At 49.0% G+C, this 19,237-nt stretch overlaps 1 protein-coding gene across 5 annotated transcripts in view; it reads left to right on the forward strand.

Moving 5' to 3' along the window:
- PAX7 (paired box 7) overlaps positions 1 to 19,237 on the forward strand; it is a 106,875-nt gene that overhangs the window by 82,727 nt on the left and 4,911 nt on the right. For 4 of the 5 annotated variants that reach the window (XM_051773433.1, XM_051773436.1, XM_051773435.1 and 1 more), the window contains exon 9: positions 15,452 to 15,698. In XM_051773433.1, the coding sequence (XP_051629393.1) occupies positions 15,452 to 15,698 (247 nt within the window). Of the gene's footprint in view, positions 1 to 8,784; positions 8,851 to 15,451; positions 15,699 to 19,237 lie in introns of all 5 variants that reach the window. The other variant, XM_051773438.1, reaches the window with a different exon arrangement.

Consider the following 19,237-nt stretch of genomic DNA (forward strand, 5'->3'; position numbering starts at 1 on the left):
GACAGTCCCAGTGCTGGGCCAAGCTCTGCCTGGCCCAGTGGGTCCCCTCCAGTAGTGACCAGAAGCAAATTCCTCAGGAGAATCAAGAACAGGGCACTGTCCTGGCCTCTCCCACTTTCAGCTCAGGGGATTTCCTCACACAAAGATGGTTTGTCTGGTCATTCTCCATGGCCCTTACTTCCAGCTACTTACCCAGTGTCCCCTCCAGTTTAGCATCCACTGCTTTTTGTGGCCAAGACTCCCACAGGTTGATTCCACTGAGTGAAGCATCACTTTATTTTCCTCTTATTCCACCCCTCCCACCTTCTGGGAGTGGCAGTAAATAGTTAACTATTATTCCCCCTCCCCATGTCATTTGTGATGTTTTAGGCTGCCATCAAATCCCCACAGCCTGAGAAAGCAGGAATGGTGCTGGTTGAGTCCAGCCCACTTCCACCAGCAAAGCTGATGGTGAAATGGTTTTCCCCCCTTGCTGGACAGTTCTGCAGTGATGCCCTTGGCAGGAACAATGTGGGTTTGTGGAAGTGCATTTTGTGCTTGGAGAGGGGTTGGAGGCGCTGACTCGGGCACATAAATCCCTGAGGATGCTGCTGATAGCAGTGGGAGATGGAAATGAAGCATCTTTCTGCATCCTGATGCCAAAGCAAACGTTCTCCAGTGTCCTTTTGAAATATAGACAACCTTGGTGATAAGAAGAGCATAATCCCAGTGCTTGGAACAGATAGCTCCATCCCTCCTGACATTTTTAGGAGCCCACAGAGATGGAAGGATACTCAGCCAGGCCACTCCCATCCCCTCAGCTTTACTCACGCCTGAATCCAGCAAAGCTTCTTTTCCCCTGGCAAGGGGCTAAAAGTCCTTTTCCCTGCGTGCCCAGAGCAGCCCCTGACTGGGAGGGGGATCTGGAGAGGGAGCCAGCCCTGAGAGAGGGGGGAGGGCCGGGCATAGATCTGCAGTCGGCAGCAATTGCTCTCTCAGTTCTGGCACAGATGAAACGCAGAGAGGGAGGGAGGAAAGGGGGGAAAGCGGCAGTGGAGGAGCGAAAGGTCCCCAGCTGGCTGTTAGTGGCATCTGCACTCGGAGTGCAGACTCCAGCTGAGAGCTATTTCACTATTTATTTACATGTAATTATTGCTATGAGGTGCAGATATTAACACTGTCAAGAGCAATTTGCCCTGACATTTTTCACTTGCTCTGTTCCCTGACGTTTTGAGTTTGGTGGGATTTTTTTTTCTCCCTCTCTCTCTCTCCACTGTACTGCCCCAGTTTTGGGAGCAGACGTTTTAATCCAGTGCCCTTCGCAACTCATTAAACTTTGAAATTTAATTTTGCCCGGAGAGGAGCCGGGGCTTGGGGAGTGGCTCCCACCCCCCTCTCCCCACGCTCCCACCACCCATCCCCAGCAGTTCAAGCATTTCCACTCCAAACAAACCAAATTTACCGGTGGCCGCGTTTTCAATTGCAAAGCAATTCCAGCATTAACCTTTGCAGCGATGCCGCATTTAAAACACACACGAAGGTGCCCAACCGTTTATCAGGGGAGGCTTGGAAAGAGCACGTGCAGAAAGCAAATGCAGAACAAAGAGTTTTCCAACCAGTGACCAGAGCAGCATAAAAATCTTCTCCCATTCCACAAGGTGCGTTCAGATCAGTGATTGCTTCCAACTCCCTTCCCTTCCCTTCCCTTCCCTTCCCTTCCCTTCCCTTCCCTTCCCTTCCCTTCCCTTCCCTTCCCTTCCCTTCCCTTCCCTTCCCTTCCCTTCCCTTCCCTTCCCTTCCCTTCCCAAACCATCTGATTTCCATAGCTGGTGACACTTTAAATTAAGACTTGCAGCCGACACTCGAGCCCTGATTTAATGAGGCAGTTGTTGTGTGTCATTTAATAAACACCAATTGTATTAGAACTTCTTTGCTGAGCAGGGGTGGGGCCGTGACAGGCCCAGCTCACCCCAGCCTGCTTTTCTCCTCAGCCAGGATAGGACTCGTGGTCATTTAGCAGTTGGTTCAAACACAATGGACTATCTTCCTCCCCCAGCAGAGCTCCACTGCTCCAGGATTCCCACTCCTGTTTCCTAACCCATTCCCACTCTGTAACTGTGTGGGGGAGTCTGAAGGGTTGTGCCAGGGTGTGTCTGGGCTGGCTGTGGAAGGAGTAAATCATAAAATGGTTTGGGTTGGAGGGACCTGCAAGACCATCATGTCCACCCCCTGCCATGGGCAGGGACACCTTCCACTAGCCCAGGTTGCTCCAAGCCCTGTCCAACCTGGCCTTGGACACTTCCAGGGATGGGGCAGCCACAGCTTCTCTGGGCAGCCTGTGCCAGGGCCAAACCACCCTCACAGGGAAGGGTTTTTTCCCAATATCCCATCCAAGCCTACTGTTTTTCAGTTTGAAGACATTCCCAAGTGCTGAGTACTTCTTCAGTGCCTGTGCCTGAAGAATTTTTAGAAGGGTTAATTAATAATTCCCACTCTTCCATTTTATCTACACCACCTTTGGCTATTTTTTTCAAAGTTGGACCAGACTTGGCTTCTACTTGGCTTTACAGGGAAAGGGATTCAGGCATCTGGGACTTTTCCCCTCTTTCTTTTTCTTCTGGATTTGATTTTTTTGGGGGTGGGCATAGGAAGAGACCGAGGTCCAAGGGACAAGGTCAGTCCCTAGATTTGGAATATCCAGTGATTTGGGGGTTTTGGATTTTGTTCCTTTTTGTGTGCGGAGTCTCTCATGCGGTGACACAAATAAATAGCAGTGGAAATGGCTTTGTTACCAATGGTCAAGTCCTGGTTTGTACCTGCAACACCCTCGCCCTGCAGCAGAAATGAAAACTGGGATCACTATGAGTTGCTGGGACATTTTGAAAGAGCAAAATATTTAATTCCATTCAACACTCCCTGAAGAATTTATTTTTCTCTCTTTGTAAACAAAGGGGGGGAATATTGTAGTTAGATATTTTATTTTCATTATTTTTTGTTACAAATTGCAGTGGTTTACTTTCTTTTGATCTTCCCCTCAAAAGTTTGTATTTGCACTTGCATCCCTCACCCACTTCCTTTCCATTTTCATTTATGCCATTTGAAAGGCTTTCTTTCATCTGAAAGAAAATGTTGTTTGTCTTTTTCATAACATTTATTCATCACCTGCTGCCCCTTAGCAAACCTTTTATAGAAGAATCTGTAATACAATGCAGAAGCTTAGTTGTATTTTTGTTACTGCTGGTTGTGTGTTCAAAGGTGGAAACTCAACATTTTCTATTCTCAGCTCTCCCTCTCTGTCACGTTTTTGTGGTGACACTGAAACTGAGCTGATAAAATTGCCCCCACCTCAATAAAACTTCCTCGTATGTGCCAGGGAAAGGCCTATGGATACACCAAACCACCCCGTGGCACTAATGGTTTGAAGGTCTCATTATTGTGCCTAACTTGTTACAAGGCTGGCTGGCTGGGGATCCTTGGCTTTGGGATGCTCAAATTCCTGCTCCCCAATAAACTTCTGCACCAGCTCGAGTTTTAACCTTTATGGGGCTCGTTTTTCCAGGCGTAAGATGAGAGGTGGCAGCCCTGCTGTGCCTAATGCATTAAAGAAGGTCACAGAAATCTTTGAAAGAGGAAGAATATTACAAAAATAAGTCAGATTTCTGCTTTTTCTGTAGGTCTGACCTTGCCCTGCTGCTTTGCTAGGGGTGTCAGAGGGCTCAGGGTGCTCAGCTCTCCCTGGTTCAAGGAGTTGCTCTCTGCTGGAGAAGCTCCTGACTCCCTTTTTTCGTGTGTGTGGACAGGAGGTTTTCCTCTCCACATGATGACCAGGGGAGAATTAATCAGATGGGGGTTTTATGAATTAATCAGGTGGGGGCTTTATTCCCGCTGACCCAAAGGCACCCCCAAAGCTCAGGCTCCAGCTGGGATGTCCATTAACTGCACTTATCCTTCACCTTGCAGAGTTCCAGACTGTCTCCTGGTGGGGCAGGGGCAGGAGGAGACGGGACATGGAGATTTTCTGAGGATCTCTCAGGTGCCAACACTGACACTGGTGTGAATCCAGGGCAAGGCTTAGGGCAGGGAAAACCCAGGAAGGGCTCTTGTTTTGGGGGTCCAGCCTTTCTGCTTTGCCCATGGCTCAGCTCTGCACCCCTTCCCCATGGTCCCAAACTTCCCACCAAGGTCCCGGTTCCTCCCTGAGGAGGGGTGGAGAGGAGAGCTGTGCCCAGGGAGCTGATCTGGGCACTGAGTGCGGGAATACCGGGATGCAGCGGAGCAGGAGCCAGGAGATAACCAGGGATGTGTCATCGCTGTCGGCACTTAACGCGTTGTGAGATCTGGCAGCTTGTTTGCGGGGCTTTAACCGGCCTCTCCCGTCCCCTTCTTGTCACTGCCCAGTCCCTGCCACTGCCAATCTGTGTCCTAATCTCCATCAATTAACAGGAAACACTTTTGCTCCCCCTCCCCGGTGCAGACACCAACCTGGAGCCCGGGATAAAGAGGGAAGAGCCCCCCCAGCCTCGACCCTCTCCCCCTTCACTTTGCACTAACTCAGCGCAACCAATTAGGCATCTGACACCCGTACGGGCTGACAAATTGTTTCTGTCATCTGCTTTCTGTCTTTCATTAAACGGGAGGCAGAGGGGGGGAATTGAGGATGGAGGGGGGCTGGGAGATGTGATCTCCCATGCTTAGCGAGGCCAGATACATTAATTACAAAACGGCCATTTGCAGCATGAAAATGCATTAATTAAATTTATGCAATCATTATCTTTAAATAGTCATATCTTTAAAATAATCAGCCCTTCCTGAGTCTTCCCTCTCCTCCGCTAAGTAGTTCTAATCCCTTTTCCACCATTTATCTCTGGATCAGCAGTGGTTTGTGTGCTTTTAAATTTCTGTGTGCAGGAGATGCCTTAAAAACTCTGCTCCAGTAATGGGAGGGGGTGATACCTTCGCCCTTGCCCTTGGCACTGCAGCAAGGGGCACGACTCAGCAAGCTGGAGGATTTGCCATTTTTGGAGGCTTTTGATCAAGATATTTTCATAAAATAGAGCTCATAGCTCAGTCAGGAGTTAAGGGGTTAATGAATAAAGTTCTTTGCTTGCATTTGTACAGGAGAGCAAAAGATGTGCTCTGTCATATGTCCACTTAGGAAATGCATTGCCATTTTCCTTTGGAAAAGGTTTAATTTTAATGAGGCAGGACCCTTCCCTTTGACACAGACACAGCTTTGCCAGCAGACAGTTACCTTCCACCAGTGTATTTTTCCTTCATAAAAATCACTTAGTTCAAGGCAGTCAATGATGTTCAGAAGAAAAGCAAGGTTTTAAAAATAGCCATATTGCTACTCTGATGCTCAAAATCACTTCTCGGTGGCTTCATATTGTAATTCTAAAAGATCTTTTATTTTGGAGTTGCTACACACGTGGCCAAAATCAAATAGTGCCAGACAAACAAAAAGAAGTGCAGTTAATGACGTGTTAGCCCAGGAGCTTCTGCTTTTATACTTTATTGTTCAAAGGCTTCCCCCATTTGTGATGACTACACAAATAATCACTGCAAACTTAGCAGACCCCAGGTACAGGAGAGCCAAAACACCCAGGGAAGAATTAATCTCATCCCCTGCTTAAGTAAGCACCTATAACACCACAGGAAAACTCCAGTCCAAATAGCTTTTAAAGAGCTGGAGGACTCAAAGAGGGATAGTGATCTAAACTCCAATCCTTTAGGGCTTTCTTATCACTTGTGGTTAAAGATTTTGTTCTGCTCTTTGTGTGCCTGCATCGTTTTTAATAAATCCTGTATGGTTTTTCCCCCTATCTGTAATTCCTAGTGGGGCAATGCCCAATTAGACAGGAGCCAACACAGTGGTATTTGCATCCAAACCTTGGGTTGTGTTCAGAGTTATGAGTTTGGGATTAGGAAAGGGTAGTATTTGAGGGTGGATTTGATGGGGAGGGAATCCTGCTGGATTTCTCCCATCTGAGGGGCAGAAAGGAGCTCTGGGATTGGAAAGGGAAGCAAACAGCAGTGTGTCCTGCACAGAAAGTCCCCTCAACAGTCTGAGTGTCCCCAGCCTCCTCTTGGAGAAGTGCATTATGGAATTATAAACTGTTTGGATCCAGCACAGCAGGAACAGTGTAAAGGTGATTACAAATAATGAACACAAAGAGCTCGTTTGTCCCTGGACTGTCCCTGAGAATGGACATTTCTGGATAGAAGGGAAACACCTTGGAGCAACACAGGGAAAGAGGTGGCTGAGTTGGAATACCTGAACTGTGAGAATAACTGATGAATAACTCTGTGAGAGCCAGTGTTTTCAGCAAGGATCCCCACCTTCTTCTGTTCTACTTTCTCTTCTTTGTTTGCACTGATGCCTCCACTCCAGTGGATTCTGCTCCTCGGTGGATGCAGCTCCATTACCCCTGATTTCTGAACCTGGGAGGTTCATGCCTGGCAAAAGCAAACAGCTCCCTGTGTTAAAACACGGCAGTGCTCCCTGGCAGTGGAGTTGGAAGAGAGAACAGGTGGATATGCAGGGCTGGAAAAGGCATTTCCCTGGGTCCTGGGGCTGCGATTTTCCTGTAGGTGAGGGAAAAAGAGGTCCTGACTTTAAAAATTCATCCTCAGAAGGTCCAAACTGACTCAAGGCGCTGCCAGACGGGATCAGGATGTGGCTTGTTCTTTCTTTCGGGTGAGCTGGAAAGAGAAACCCTCCCCTTAAAAAATGGGGGAGCTGGGAGAGCAAGGAAACGTGGAGCTGGCAATGGGAAGCACTCGTGATTTTCCCTTTCTTCCATTCTTTTGCCAGCTCGAGTTATTAAGTGTGAGGTGTGAGCTTGGCCAGCCCTGCTGAACTTATCGGGGTTATTTCATCTCCCCACGACCTCTCCCATTTACGCCGGGAGCCCCGGAGGCCCCGGCTTTGCTTAACTGGTGTATCTTACACTGCAGTTAAGCTGGACCTTAACTGATTACAGCCCTTGATTGATCAGAGAGAGAGGGAGGGGAAGAGAAAGAGGAGTCCTGGAGCAGAGCCGGGACTATCAGTGCACGGAGCAGCCTTGCCTGGGGCTGGGATGTGCCGCTCGGGGATTCTTTGTAGTGCAGCTCCTTTCACATTTATAGAGGCTCCCCTCCACTCTCCAAAAAGAGAGAGAAAATCAGGCGCGGGGGGGGCATGGAGAGGACTCAAAGGATCTCAGGAAATCTTGTTTGGAAGCAGTAAGTCAGCCCCAGCACTCCATTACCAGTGTCCGCGGGGGGCTGCGGTAGAGAGCGAGCCCAGAGCAGCTCAGCTGAGAACGGGGGAGTCGGAACAGAAGGAGGGAGACAAGTGGAAAGGGAGGAGGGGAAGAGGAGACCTTTCTGTGAATTTTGGCTTGTCTTTGTTAGTCTCTGCTGCTGTGAGGCTGCTGAAGAGAGGAATAGAAGGTATTTCTAAAGCAGTTTTAATTTGCTGGGACCTGATTGTGCTGCGGGGTCTCCTTTCCCTACCTTTCCTCACACCCCAGCCATAGATTTAGGGCTGATTTAGCACGAAACCTTGGATGTGTTTGTTAATTTCTTGCTATTTTGTATCTCTCTCCAAGCCCCAAAAGCTTTTCATTCCCTGTCTGCCGTCAGCAGGTCTGAGCTTACCCAGGAAGGCAGAAGACACAAGCCCAGCCCATTTCCCGACCCAAAACTAACCCGAGTGCTTCTGTTGATTTTGGAAATGCTTGGGGATTGGAAATGTTAGGAATTCCAGTTTTCTGTGGTTGTGCCTTCCTGCTTTCTCACCCGAGTGACTTTGTGAGTTCCAAAACTCCACACACAAGATTCATATTCCTGCAGTTAATGCTGTGTGTGAAGTATCCCAGAGATGCTCCATATTTCAACAGAGGGATTTTCCCATGGAGACTTTCCTTTCTAATATATTCACTCGGTCTTCACAGAGAAATGTAGGATTAAATATATTAAAGAAGAGAGCAGCATCAGGGTGGAGTTTGCCTGTGGTGACTTTGCTGCACAGAAGTCAGGGGGATGGGGTGGCTCAATTTGCTGACCAGCACATTTGGGAAACATTGGCCTTCTTTTGGTTATTCTATATAAAATATCTTAGCAATTCCAATTTAATCAGATAAAACCCTTCCTGCTTAGGTAACATCAGTCAAATAATGGTGCTGATGGTTGGTAAAGCACAAACTGGCCATTTTCAGGAGGGGGTTGCTCAGCAAGGCATGAAAATCAAAGCCCTTTGATAGTTTTGAGATGTCAAGGTGCTCATTTGCCTTTTTGCTTACGTTTCTCCTGTTTCTGGGAGGGAGGAGCCCACGTCTTCTGGTTTTCCTTGTTAGTGAAATTGATGCCTGTAGAACTGGGACCCCCTTTACCTCTACCACCCCACACTGGCACAGCATGGCTTTTGATTTCCTCTGGTTATCCGGCCAACTAAAGCCTTTTCCACCTGCTCTTATCTCAGGGACAGCAGAGTTTGGTGCCCTAATGCCAGGGATAGTGGCTCCTGTTTCTAGATCAAGCAGCTTTTAACGTAATTCCTGTTCACAGTGATTCCTCCCCCCTTCCCCTCCAAATTCCACTTCTCCCACAGGATTTCTTAGAGCCCTTATTGGATCTATGGCCCCGTGGAGCTTCTGGTTCCCCTGTGGCATTTCCACTGCGGGAAGAGCCCCCTCCTCTTTCCCACACCATCCACACTCAAGCCATTTCTCTCACCCCTGTAGTTAAGACGTTCCCATTCTTTTGTATAGCTTAGAAACTTTTCTGTAGACCTTCTCCATAATTTGTACATCTCTACAGAAGCAGGGTGCCCAAAACAAGATGCAGTGCTCCAGGTGGAACCTCACCATAGCCCTGAACAATCAGGTAATAACTTCCCACTGCCTTTTTTTCCCGATCCCCTCCTCGTGCAGCCCCTGTTGCTCTGCTTTGCTGCAGCTCTTCATCACATCCCCAGCTCCATCCCACTCCCAGCATTCCCTGAGCCCTCTCCATCATCAGTGTGTGGCAGCTTTTCATCCATCCAATGAAACAGGGTCATTTTAGGACACGAGTGCTCATCTCCATTTCACCTGCTGTGTCCCAGACCCCTCCCCTGCGGCACTGAAACATCCTGCAGATGTTTGAAGTCACTGGAAGGCATTGATGATGTTTCTGGGTTTATTGTTTGCTGCCAAACTGCAACTGTTTGTGACCACTTTGAGGGGGTCTGGTTTGATCTGTCCCAGGGGAGTGTAGGGAATGAAAGAATTCAGGAACATTGCGTTCTATTCCCAGGTTTCCACTCTTTGCATGGCCACCACACATTTTCCAAGGGACTGTGGAAGGTTAACATAGGAAACAGAGACATTTCCTCTGTAGAGCAGCAGCCACACCAGCCCTGGAGTCTTTCTGTGGCAGGAAGGACTTGTGAGATGTGTGAACTCCATGTTCTCCTTAGCATGTGCTGATGGATGGATTATAAAGACTTGGGCAGATGAGACAGTGGAGCATCAGATTCCTTAAACTTTAATCCCCACAAAAACAAAGTAGAGAGTTAAGTCACATCCTCATTTCTGGCAAAAATGAACCAGGGCTCTGCTTGAAGACAGGGATGTTGTCCTGAAAGGAGGGTGATGTGAATCACAGAATCATTAAGGTTGGAAAAGATCTCTAAGGTCATCAAGTCCAACCTTTGACCAAACACCACTAAACCATATCCTGAAGTGCCAGTTTGCTCCAAAATTTGGTTGGAAGCAATATTAGATGGAAGGGACTGCAATTGCCCATATCAGGCATTTTCTAGATGCAGGAAGTGCACAGCACTGTCTGGATCCTTGACCTGATTGCAACAGCAAATTTGATGGGTGCACTTACTGGTTTGGTTTGGAATACTGGGATACAACTCAGCTGGGTCTAGTGGTTTAGAAAATATTCAAAATTAATTGCTTGGTTTTGTGAGTGCAGTGTTAGTGATTGCTACATAAGTCATTTTAGTCCTACCTAGGGGCATATTTGCATATATTTATCCTCCTTTCAAGTGAAGATCTTTGGGGAAACTGTATTTATCTCCTCCTAACTCTTTCTTTGGCTTTCAGTAGTCTTACAGTCACCTCTTCATTTTGTTTCCATTTAATGTATGTATAGAATAATCGACTCTTCCTCTTCCCACCAAGAGAAAATGAATCCACAGAGATCAAAAAGCATTAATATGACGAAGGGCTGCCTTCTGCAAGGGAGGGGGAAAAGATTAGGTGAACAGGCTGCAAAAGAAAGATGGGAAAGATTAAGTTGGGTCCCCACCAAGCAGCTAAAACCAGTCTTGAAGGACAGGGCATGACTGACCTGGAGCAAAAGCTGAATCAGCCACAAATGACAGAGATCTCATGGAGGAACTCTGAAGGGACCATTAGCCTGGTCCGTGTTGTGAGTAAATCTCTAAGATCCAGCACCTTTCCCATCACAGCCATCAGGCCCCTGGCAGACTTTCCATTCTGTTCTAACACCACAGAAGCTGAAACAAAGAGAGATTTCAGCCTCTAAACGCCCCTCACAACACAGAATGTCCCAGTGCTTCTGGCCTGTTGTGACATCAGGTCATACAAGTTAACCACATTTCCAGCCTGTCCCAAAGAGGGAGGATTTCTACCCATTCCTAGGAAAGCAGTACCACAGCCTCAGGAATACTAACCCCCTGCAGGACACCCTTCCTCTGGTTTTCCCTTGTTGTCTCCTGCCTGGTATCCAGTCTGAAATCCTTTGGGACCACCCGGCAGCTCCTCCAGAGTTGATGCCTGTTGTGGGTCTTTCCGTCCCCTCTTTATTCAGGCTCAGCAGTTTCTAAACACAGCATTTTCCTAAGGCAGCCTCTGATTTTGGATGCTCTGCACTGTGTCAAATTGAGTGTCCAGAAATGGAGACACCACAGAATCAGGGGTCACTCTGGAAAATGCTGTTTGCAGGCACGTCCTGCCTCCCCATGGCTTTGTTTGCTGGAGTTTGATCTCCTCACAACACCTCCCTGGGCACGGGGCACTGCAGGATCACAGGGTGTGCATAGAAACCCTGTCAGGTCCAGGCCCCGATGTCTCCATCAGCTGGGGGTCTTAGCAAGCTGATAAGGCAGGGAAGAAAATTTGGGGACTCTGAGGATGTTCCAGAGAGGTCTGCTGGGGCAAGGTTTGGTCATGGAACTTCTTTGCTCCCTCCCAGGTGCTCTCAAACCCTTCTCTCTGTGTTATCACTCCCCATCACTTGTCTGCCCCTCGAGCCCCTCCTGCCCCCCCAACACACCCAACCATCCCCCCCAACCTAAAATCTGGAGCCTGATTGCACAGATGGAAGGTCCTAATTGCACTTCCCCTTCCAAAGCCGCCTTCGTTTATCATAAAGGGTGCACATTTCCCCTGCTACAGTTTCCGCGGCCGGAGGCCCTGAGGGCCAGCTCAGAAATGGAGGGAATTAATTACATTTTTTTAACTCCCCTTCTTTTAAAGTATGGGAGAGAGTGATGAAACGTCCCGGGGGGGAGCAGGGGGGAGCTGCAGAGATGAGGGTGGGGAGGGAGGCGGCAGCAGGAGGTGAGAGGGGAGCTGATTCTTTCATTCAGGATGGTCTTTGTGCATTAACCTTGGTCTCCCCAGCACATCGGGACCCCAACCCACTCTTCCCATGACAAATGACCTCTGGAAAGGGCAGAAATGAGGCTGAGGGCTCCTGGCACTGTGGCTGTTGCTGACTTAGCCCAAAGTGTGAGCCCACGTCACGCCTGTGACTGATCTGGGACAACAGCAAAGGGGAAGGTGATGGGGAAAGGGGGAGACAACTGAGAGGGAGGGGAAAGACAAGGCTGTCAATCACAGTGATGGACAGGGAGCAGATTTCCCTCCAGATAAAACCTTACAGATGTGAAGAGTGTATTGATTTTTAGTTAGTGATGATAATGCACCAAGAAGTAATAAATTATAAGAAAGCAAGGTCAAAAAGAAAAAGTAAAAGGACTTTGCATTCTTGAGGAGGGGATTTCTCCAGATGCCTCAGACTTTCCTCAGTTCAAAAGTTGCCTGGAAAATGAGTTTATTCAGCTGAAAGAAGAAGCCAGATAACATGGGCCTGCCAGGGCTGGAGGGTTCGTGCAGGGTTATCTGTGCTGGGTGGCCACGTGGTGGAGAGGAAATAGAAATCTCTGGTTCACTCTTGTTATTCCTGACACCTTCATGTCCTGGGGTGGCCAAGATCAGATGCCACTCTCTGATAAACCTGAGCAAACAGAGTCTCAGGGGAGCTCGGCCCCCAGTTGCTCTAAGAGTGCCTGGAAAAGGCAAATCCTTCCCCTGGTCAGTGCTGAAGAGGAATCCAAAACTTTTGGGGCTCCTGGCCCAGCTGAGCCCCAGAGCCTCTGTCGGGTTTCATCTGCAGGTCCCAGTCCCCCACATCCACGAGAGCATCCACAGGGATGTGCATCCCCAGCCTCTCTTCGGCCTTGTATCCAGTCTGGAATCACCGTGAGGAAACGCTCGTGCCCTTGTGTTTCACCCTGGATTTCCAGAGGGAAACTCAGCCTGTCTTTTTCACCAAGAGGTCTTGGGGTGGGATGAATTGTCCTTCAGAAGTGTCAGTCTCTCTGTGGAGGGATTCTGGAGGATTAGCAGAGACTGGAACTTCACATGACTAAGGTTAGTTGAGCTGAGTCCAAGCTGAAGTGACTTGCACAAGCCCTTGTGAGTCAGTAGCAGAGCTGGGATTAGGAATCAGTCCTGATTCTGACTGATTAAAGCCAATTACTTTTTTTAGCAGGATTTGTGCAAGTGTCTTCTCCGATCCCTGAATCTGAAGAGTGTGAATCTGGGTTTCATTTACCAGCATTGCTTTACATCCCCCTTTCTTTTAGAAGGAAGTGTTAATGTGACTTCTGCTTGCTCCAAGAGCCTTTTATTTTCTCAGAGTAATATGAAGCAGCTGACTGACTCCTGGGGAGATGGCCAGGAGGGAGAGGACTAGAAACCCTCTGCTCTATGAGTGATTCCAGTTGCCCTTCATGTTACAGTCCACGAAATCTTTTCTGCACCTGCAGGGCTTGGCAGGGCAGGCAGCACATCCAGAGCCAAGCAGCACTTCCAGACCTGGACAGCTCAGGAATGGAAAGGAAAAACAGCCTGGCTTTGTGCTGCCTGAGCTGGAGCTTTCAAAAAACAACTCATAATTCATACATCTGTGGCTTTGTGCATGTTTATTGTTTTTAACATCAGATTCTGCTTGTGAATGAAAACCAGTCCTGTCTGGTGGCTGCTGTGTGTGTGAGTGTCCTGGATGCCCACCAGGGCAGAGGTGTGACACCTCCAGCCCAGGTGATGCCAGAGCTCTGAGCTCTGCCTGCAGCTGCTGGGATCAGGGGATCTGTGGTTGAGCCAGATCAAAGTTCATGACCTGGCTTTAGTGGAAGGCTACAAATAACTTTGCAGCTGGAAAACCTACCTCCAGGCTGCACTTCCATGATTTCCCCACTGCATAAGCCCTGAGGCAGAGGGGTTTATGTTACATCCACCCAGGAAAGCATGACAGGCCTATTTGTGTATTAATCCACTGTCTTGCATATTTAAATGCAATTTCCTTTCTTCATCCCCCAGTCTTTGGGCTGTGGTGGCAGGGAGTTCCACGGGCACATTTTGGCAGAGTTAGGGCTAAACATCTTCATCCAGATACCTGGAGGCTTAATGGCTGTGATTAGCTGTGCCTGGAGGGACTGGAGAGCTGGAGGTATTTTAGGCCCTGTCTAACCCCATGGTGTAGAGACAGCTAAGCCAGTTTTAACTTTTGGAGACCAGCAGCAAACTCTAAGCTCAGTGCAGGCTGAAAGCCCAGAAGGAGGAGACGGTAAATGAACCCTGTCTGAGCTCTGTGCTGCTGCCACTGTGCTGCTTTTACTTACCTTGTTCTTGTTCAAAGCTCATTTCTTTGTCTCTGTTCCAACTGCAGACAAACCCCGTGGTCGGGGTTAGATTGTTTTTCCAGGCTTTTTAATTAACCCCCTCCCACTGCCTCCTCCTCCATGGGGTTCCAGCCACCCCTGCTCCCGAATTCCCCTCCCAGACAAATGCCTGGGAAGGATCTCAGGTTGGACGAGCCTGGAGGTGGTTTTACATCAAGGGAAAGCATCTTTGCAGGACTCCTGAGTCCTTCCGGGGGGCGGAGAAGCTTTAGAAAGCAAAGGCCAGTGTGGAGCTGATCCTTCAGCATAAGCCCTCACTCTGGCAGGAAGGTGAGGGAGGAGGGATGGGGAAGGTGTCGGGGTGAGCAGGAAGGGGAGACTCTGCCCTCTCTATACAACCCCTCTTGTGTCCTTCCAGAGAATGTAGCCCTTGCACAATAGCTCACCAGGCCGCTGCTGGGGGATAAAGGGCTCATTTTACCACTTGCCAGGCTCCAAATATTTCCAATTTGCCACTTTAATTGATGTCAATAAGGTTATGCTAAATTCGGAGATTTTGAGCCGCTTGGCATCTGAGCGCCGGCCGGGCCCCCCGAGGGGACCGTCCCCTCTCCCCCCGCCCTTCCGCGGCCCGGGGATCAACCGAGAGGCGTCGGGAGTTCCCTTCCTCCTGCAAACTCTTTACACTCCGAACTCAGCAGCCGCGGGGCGATTCTGCTGAGTGCAGAAGGCAATTGCATTAAAGCCTGGCGGGATCAGGTCCCCGTGTGAAGGGCAGAGGCAGAGCCCTGCCCCGAGCTCGCCCGCAGGAACAAATCTGGCATTTTTGCTGCAAAAGAGGAAAAAAAATAGTTCATCTGTTTCGGGTCTCAAAGCAGGAAGATTGATTGTGTGCGAATTTAATTACCTTTTCAAACCAAGCACTGCACTGAAACGAGCTGGACCAGGACCTGTTATCCTTTAACATTTGAGGGTAGAAAGAACTTTGACATTTCAGTCCCTAAAGCTGAACCTGCATCAAAGCCAGAAAGGGTTTGCATCTGGTTTGTTTAGTCATCTTGGCAAAGCAAGCCCTGCTCCAGCTTCCCAAGAAAGGGTGTGTCTGCACTGTCCCTTTCGGAAAATATGGATTTTTGCTCCCTGTTTTACGTGTCTCCTCTTCTGTGCATAGGAAGGGAGGGGTGCCAGGTCCTGGCAGTTCCTGTCGAGCAGGTTTGTCCCAAGTTTATTCCATTCTCCAGTGCTCCTTGCACAGCAGATGCTGTGGCAGGGCAGCAAAAAAAATGATCAGAGATTGAGTGTGCTGTGAAGGAACTTCTCCATTTTCCATGTTAAGGGCTTTCAAATAAAATGTCAGGCACAGACGAGCCAGCTGTGGGGTCTGTCTGGTGTTATTTGGAGGGAGCAGACCTTCATTCTCCAGCCTGGCCAAACCAATTCTGATACAGTATTTTCTAGAGCACCATTAGATGTAGGTTTTTTCTCCCTGGTTTGCATGAAGGCAGCTGCACCCTCCTTTTCTCCTCCAGCCATGACATGTGGTCTCCTGTGTTTCTCCAGGTGATGAGCATCCTGAGCAATCCCAGCGGAGTCCCTCCCCAGCCCCAGGCCGACTTCTCCATTTCTCCCCTTCACGGTGGCCTGGACACCACCAACTCCATCTCTGCCAGCTGCAGCCAGCGCAGTGACTCCATCAAGTCCGTGGACAGCCTCCCGACTTCCCAGTCCTACTGCCCTCCCACTTACAGCACCACCAGCTACAGCGTGGACCCCGTGGCTGGATACCAGTACGGACAGTACGGACAAAGTAAGTGCTCTGCTCACATTCCCCCTGCATGGGGAGCAGGAGAGGAGAGGGAGGGAGCACGAGAAGGTGTGGATATACCACACCATCTTATGTACTGGAAGGGATTCCTGTGGAAATCTGTCCATCTAGAGAGAAAAAGGGAGTTTATTCACCAGACGTGGGTGGAGATTGCTCCTCACAGCCTCCCCAACACCTTTGCAGTCCAGTTCAAAAGTCCCAATTGAAATATTTTAGGTGAAACATTTCTATTATTGAAGGATGACTTCCAGCCCCCTCTTCTTCTCCATCTCCAATTCTCACTTCTCCAGAAGCCCTACAACATGTTCACCCTGCTCAGCGAAAGGAAATCCTGGATTTTGATGCCATCCCTTGGTGATGCCGAACACTGTGTGTCTCTTCCTCCTCTGCCCTCCCCAAAGCAAGGCTTGGGACCATGCTCAGAGGTTTTGCTACAAAACACGATAATCCAGCGCCTGTCAGCTGGGCTGGGATTCTGGGAGACCTGGAGTGAGGCTGGAATTGTAATCCTGAACCTAACCCTGAGAGCTGAAAGGCAGAGGGACTCTGGGAGGGTCTGTTCTGCTGCAGGATCCTGGGTCAGCCTGGCAAAGGGCTCACCTGTCGTGTTAAACCAGTAACGAGTGTGCTGGTGTGAGACACTGAGCCAGGGGGGGTTAAAGGTGCATCCTCTTCCTCCAGGAGTGCTCCTGCTTGCCCAGAGCTTGTCCTCAGTGACCTTTCCTTCCATTTGGCTGTGGCTTTTTATTCCCCTCTCCGTCACAGCCCTTTAATGTCTTTAACTTCTCCAGCTAAATGAGAACCGGCTGTGGCTGCAGACGGGATCAATAGCAGCTTCCCCACACCCCTCCTTTTTTTGTTTTTCAGGAGTTTGATCTGTGACCCCTTGACCTTCCCCTCGCTTCTGGATGTGAGGCTGGACACACGTGCTATTGATAAAAATCTTAAACAAATTCCGATACCATGTATTTCCAATAAAGATTCCCTTGGGCAAGACGTTAGTCACACCCATGTGTGTAAAAAATAAAATAAGGAGGACGAGCTATGTTTTCTGGGAGAGAAAGACTAGCAAAGGAGGAGAAAGGAAAAAGAACGATTTGTCTTGGTTTGCTGCAGGAATTTTCACTTGGGCCTCTCCATATGCTGATGAAAATCTCCTCACACAGCTCTATTTATGTTTAATTTGCCCCTTTTTCCTTTTTTTCTCTCACTCTGTTTGTAATAATCTCTGCAAGGAAACAGTTTTCATTGGTAATTAGTCCTGTTAGAGCAATCACTTACATGAGGTTGACCTTGATATAACAACATTTTTCCTGTCTTTCTCAGTGCCTGTTGCATTTAGCAGCATGCTAATACATGATACTTTTAATTCCTCCTCCTTTTTAATTCCTCACTTCTTTTCAAATGCTGTTTAAATGCCCATCAGTGTAAAGTGACCTCCACAAGATCATTTATTTGTGTTCAGTTCAGATCATATGTTTTTTCCTTCTCTGATGCACCAAAAAAAGTATCAAATCTCTTTTTAGTGAACAGTGATATAATAAAAATGGGGGGTTGTTATGGTGGGGGCAGGCTCTGTGTAACAAGGGACAAAACCAGGGCTTGGAATTAAGAGCTCTATGGCTTTGTTAGGCTTTAGACCTGGCCTGCAGAGAATCTCTCTCTCCCCACTTCTCTCCTCCTTGTTCTCTGCTTTATAAACACAAACCCAGACAGCTTTCTCTTTCATATAAGCAAATAAACACCCAAAGGACTTTCAGTAAATTTATGGGTTTATTTTGGCTTTCGCCCTATTGAACCAACCAACTGTATCCTTGACTTCTGGCGTGGGATACCCTGGTGCCTTTGAACTCTTCCCATGGGCACTACCCACAGAAAGCAATATTTGGAGTTCAGTATTTTTTTTTAGATTGCCATCAAATTTCCAATTTCTCCCTGACAGGAGAGTGGAGCCAGGTGGGAGTCAGTCTCTTCTCCCTGGTAACAAGCGACAGGACAAAAAAAAAACCAGTCTAAAATAGCACCAAGGGAGGTTTAGGTTGGATAGTAGGGAAAATTTCTTCATGGAAAGGGTTGTGAGGCACTGGCACAGGCTGCCCAGGGCAGTGGTGGAGTCACTGTTCCTGAGAGGATTTAAAAGACGTGTAGGTGTGTCATTTGGGGCCATGGTTTAGAGGTGAACACAGCAGTGCTGGGTTAATGGTTGGACTCAATGGTCTTAGACGGCTTTTCCAGCCTTAATGATTCTGTGATTCTCAGATTTTGCTCAGTACTGCTCAGGGCAGAATGACCAGCTCTGAGCCCTCAGCTCCCTCCTTTCCCAAGCTCCCCATGGATTCACACAGAGCACAGGGGACAACAGGAACAGTCACAGCCACACTCTGTGTGAGGAAGGACATTCCTCTGCACCTGCAGCCTCTCAAGGACATCATTTAATGGGCTTACCTGAAACATCAGGGGACCAGGATGACAAGGTCTGGATGAGAGGCAGAACGTGGGCTCTAATCCTTTGGCCACCCCCCTTGTAGCCAGAGACACCCCAAGGCAACATTCCAGAGCCCGGTGTCCTAGGAGCACCAGTCCAGCTCCACTGGCCTGACTGCTGCTTTTGGGCTCTGTGCTCCCTCCTTGCAGCCCTGGATAGCTCATCCCATGCCAAGCCCACTGCCTTCCCTCTGGCACTTGCCCTGCCTGCGAGGAGCAGGGCTGCCAGATTAATGTGGTCCTGGCCATTCCCAGAGGCCGGAGCTGTGTTAATGATGCTGGTGATGGAACGCAGAAGCGTGAAAGGAATCCTAATAGATATGACAAGTCTAATAAGAATTTGTGTGTGGAAGGGACCTCCTCTGGGGCAGGAGGATGACAAGACGTTGATGGCTGAAATTTGTTTACTCATTGGCACCGATTGTACATCTCCTGCCAGCTCCTTATTAATCTAATTTGAGACATTACAGTTAGGGAGAGGGAGAGACTTTGACTGAAGCTCAGCTAATGAGCAGTGTCACCATCCTGCCCCCATCCTCTTCCCCCTCAGACCAGGGGGCAGCCGGGTGAGCTGGGATGTGCCATCGCCTCAGGAGCTGGGGCTGTTCCTCACCCGGGGGGGGACAGGGAAAGCAGTTTCCCTTGGGAGGAGGGCAGGCCTAGGGCTCCCAGAGCTGAGTCAGCGCCCAGAGGATGAGTCAGGTCCAAGCCCTGTCCAGGCTTAGTGTGCTTCCACTGAAATCTCTGGAATCATTTCCCCATTGAGAGCAGGAGCTGCTTTGTCAACAGGGAGCTGAGCCTGGAAGGTTTATTCCAAGCCTTCTGCTCAGGCTCATCTTCAGGCAGCTCCCTTGGAAACAGCATTTTCCATGGCAGAGGTAGAATTTTAGCTCTTTTCAGTGGCTTCACAGAGAGGTTTGGGGGCCCACAGCAGCATAGGGCACTGCACACCCCTCAGTGTGCTGAACCCCTGCAGGGTCTGTCCTGCACGTGTCTGTGGCAGGACCATCCTCTGTGTGATCTCCTTCAGGAGAGCA

The sequence above is a fragment of the Manacus candei genome, unplaced genomic scaffold (assembly GCF_025592945.1).
Source record: "Manacus candei isolate 608988 ecotype Guabito, Panama unplaced genomic scaffold, ASM2559294v1 h1tg000169l, whole genome shotgun sequence".
Taxonomy (NCBI): domain Eukaryota; kingdom Metazoa; phylum Chordata; class Aves; order Passeriformes; family Pipridae; genus Manacus; species Manacus candei.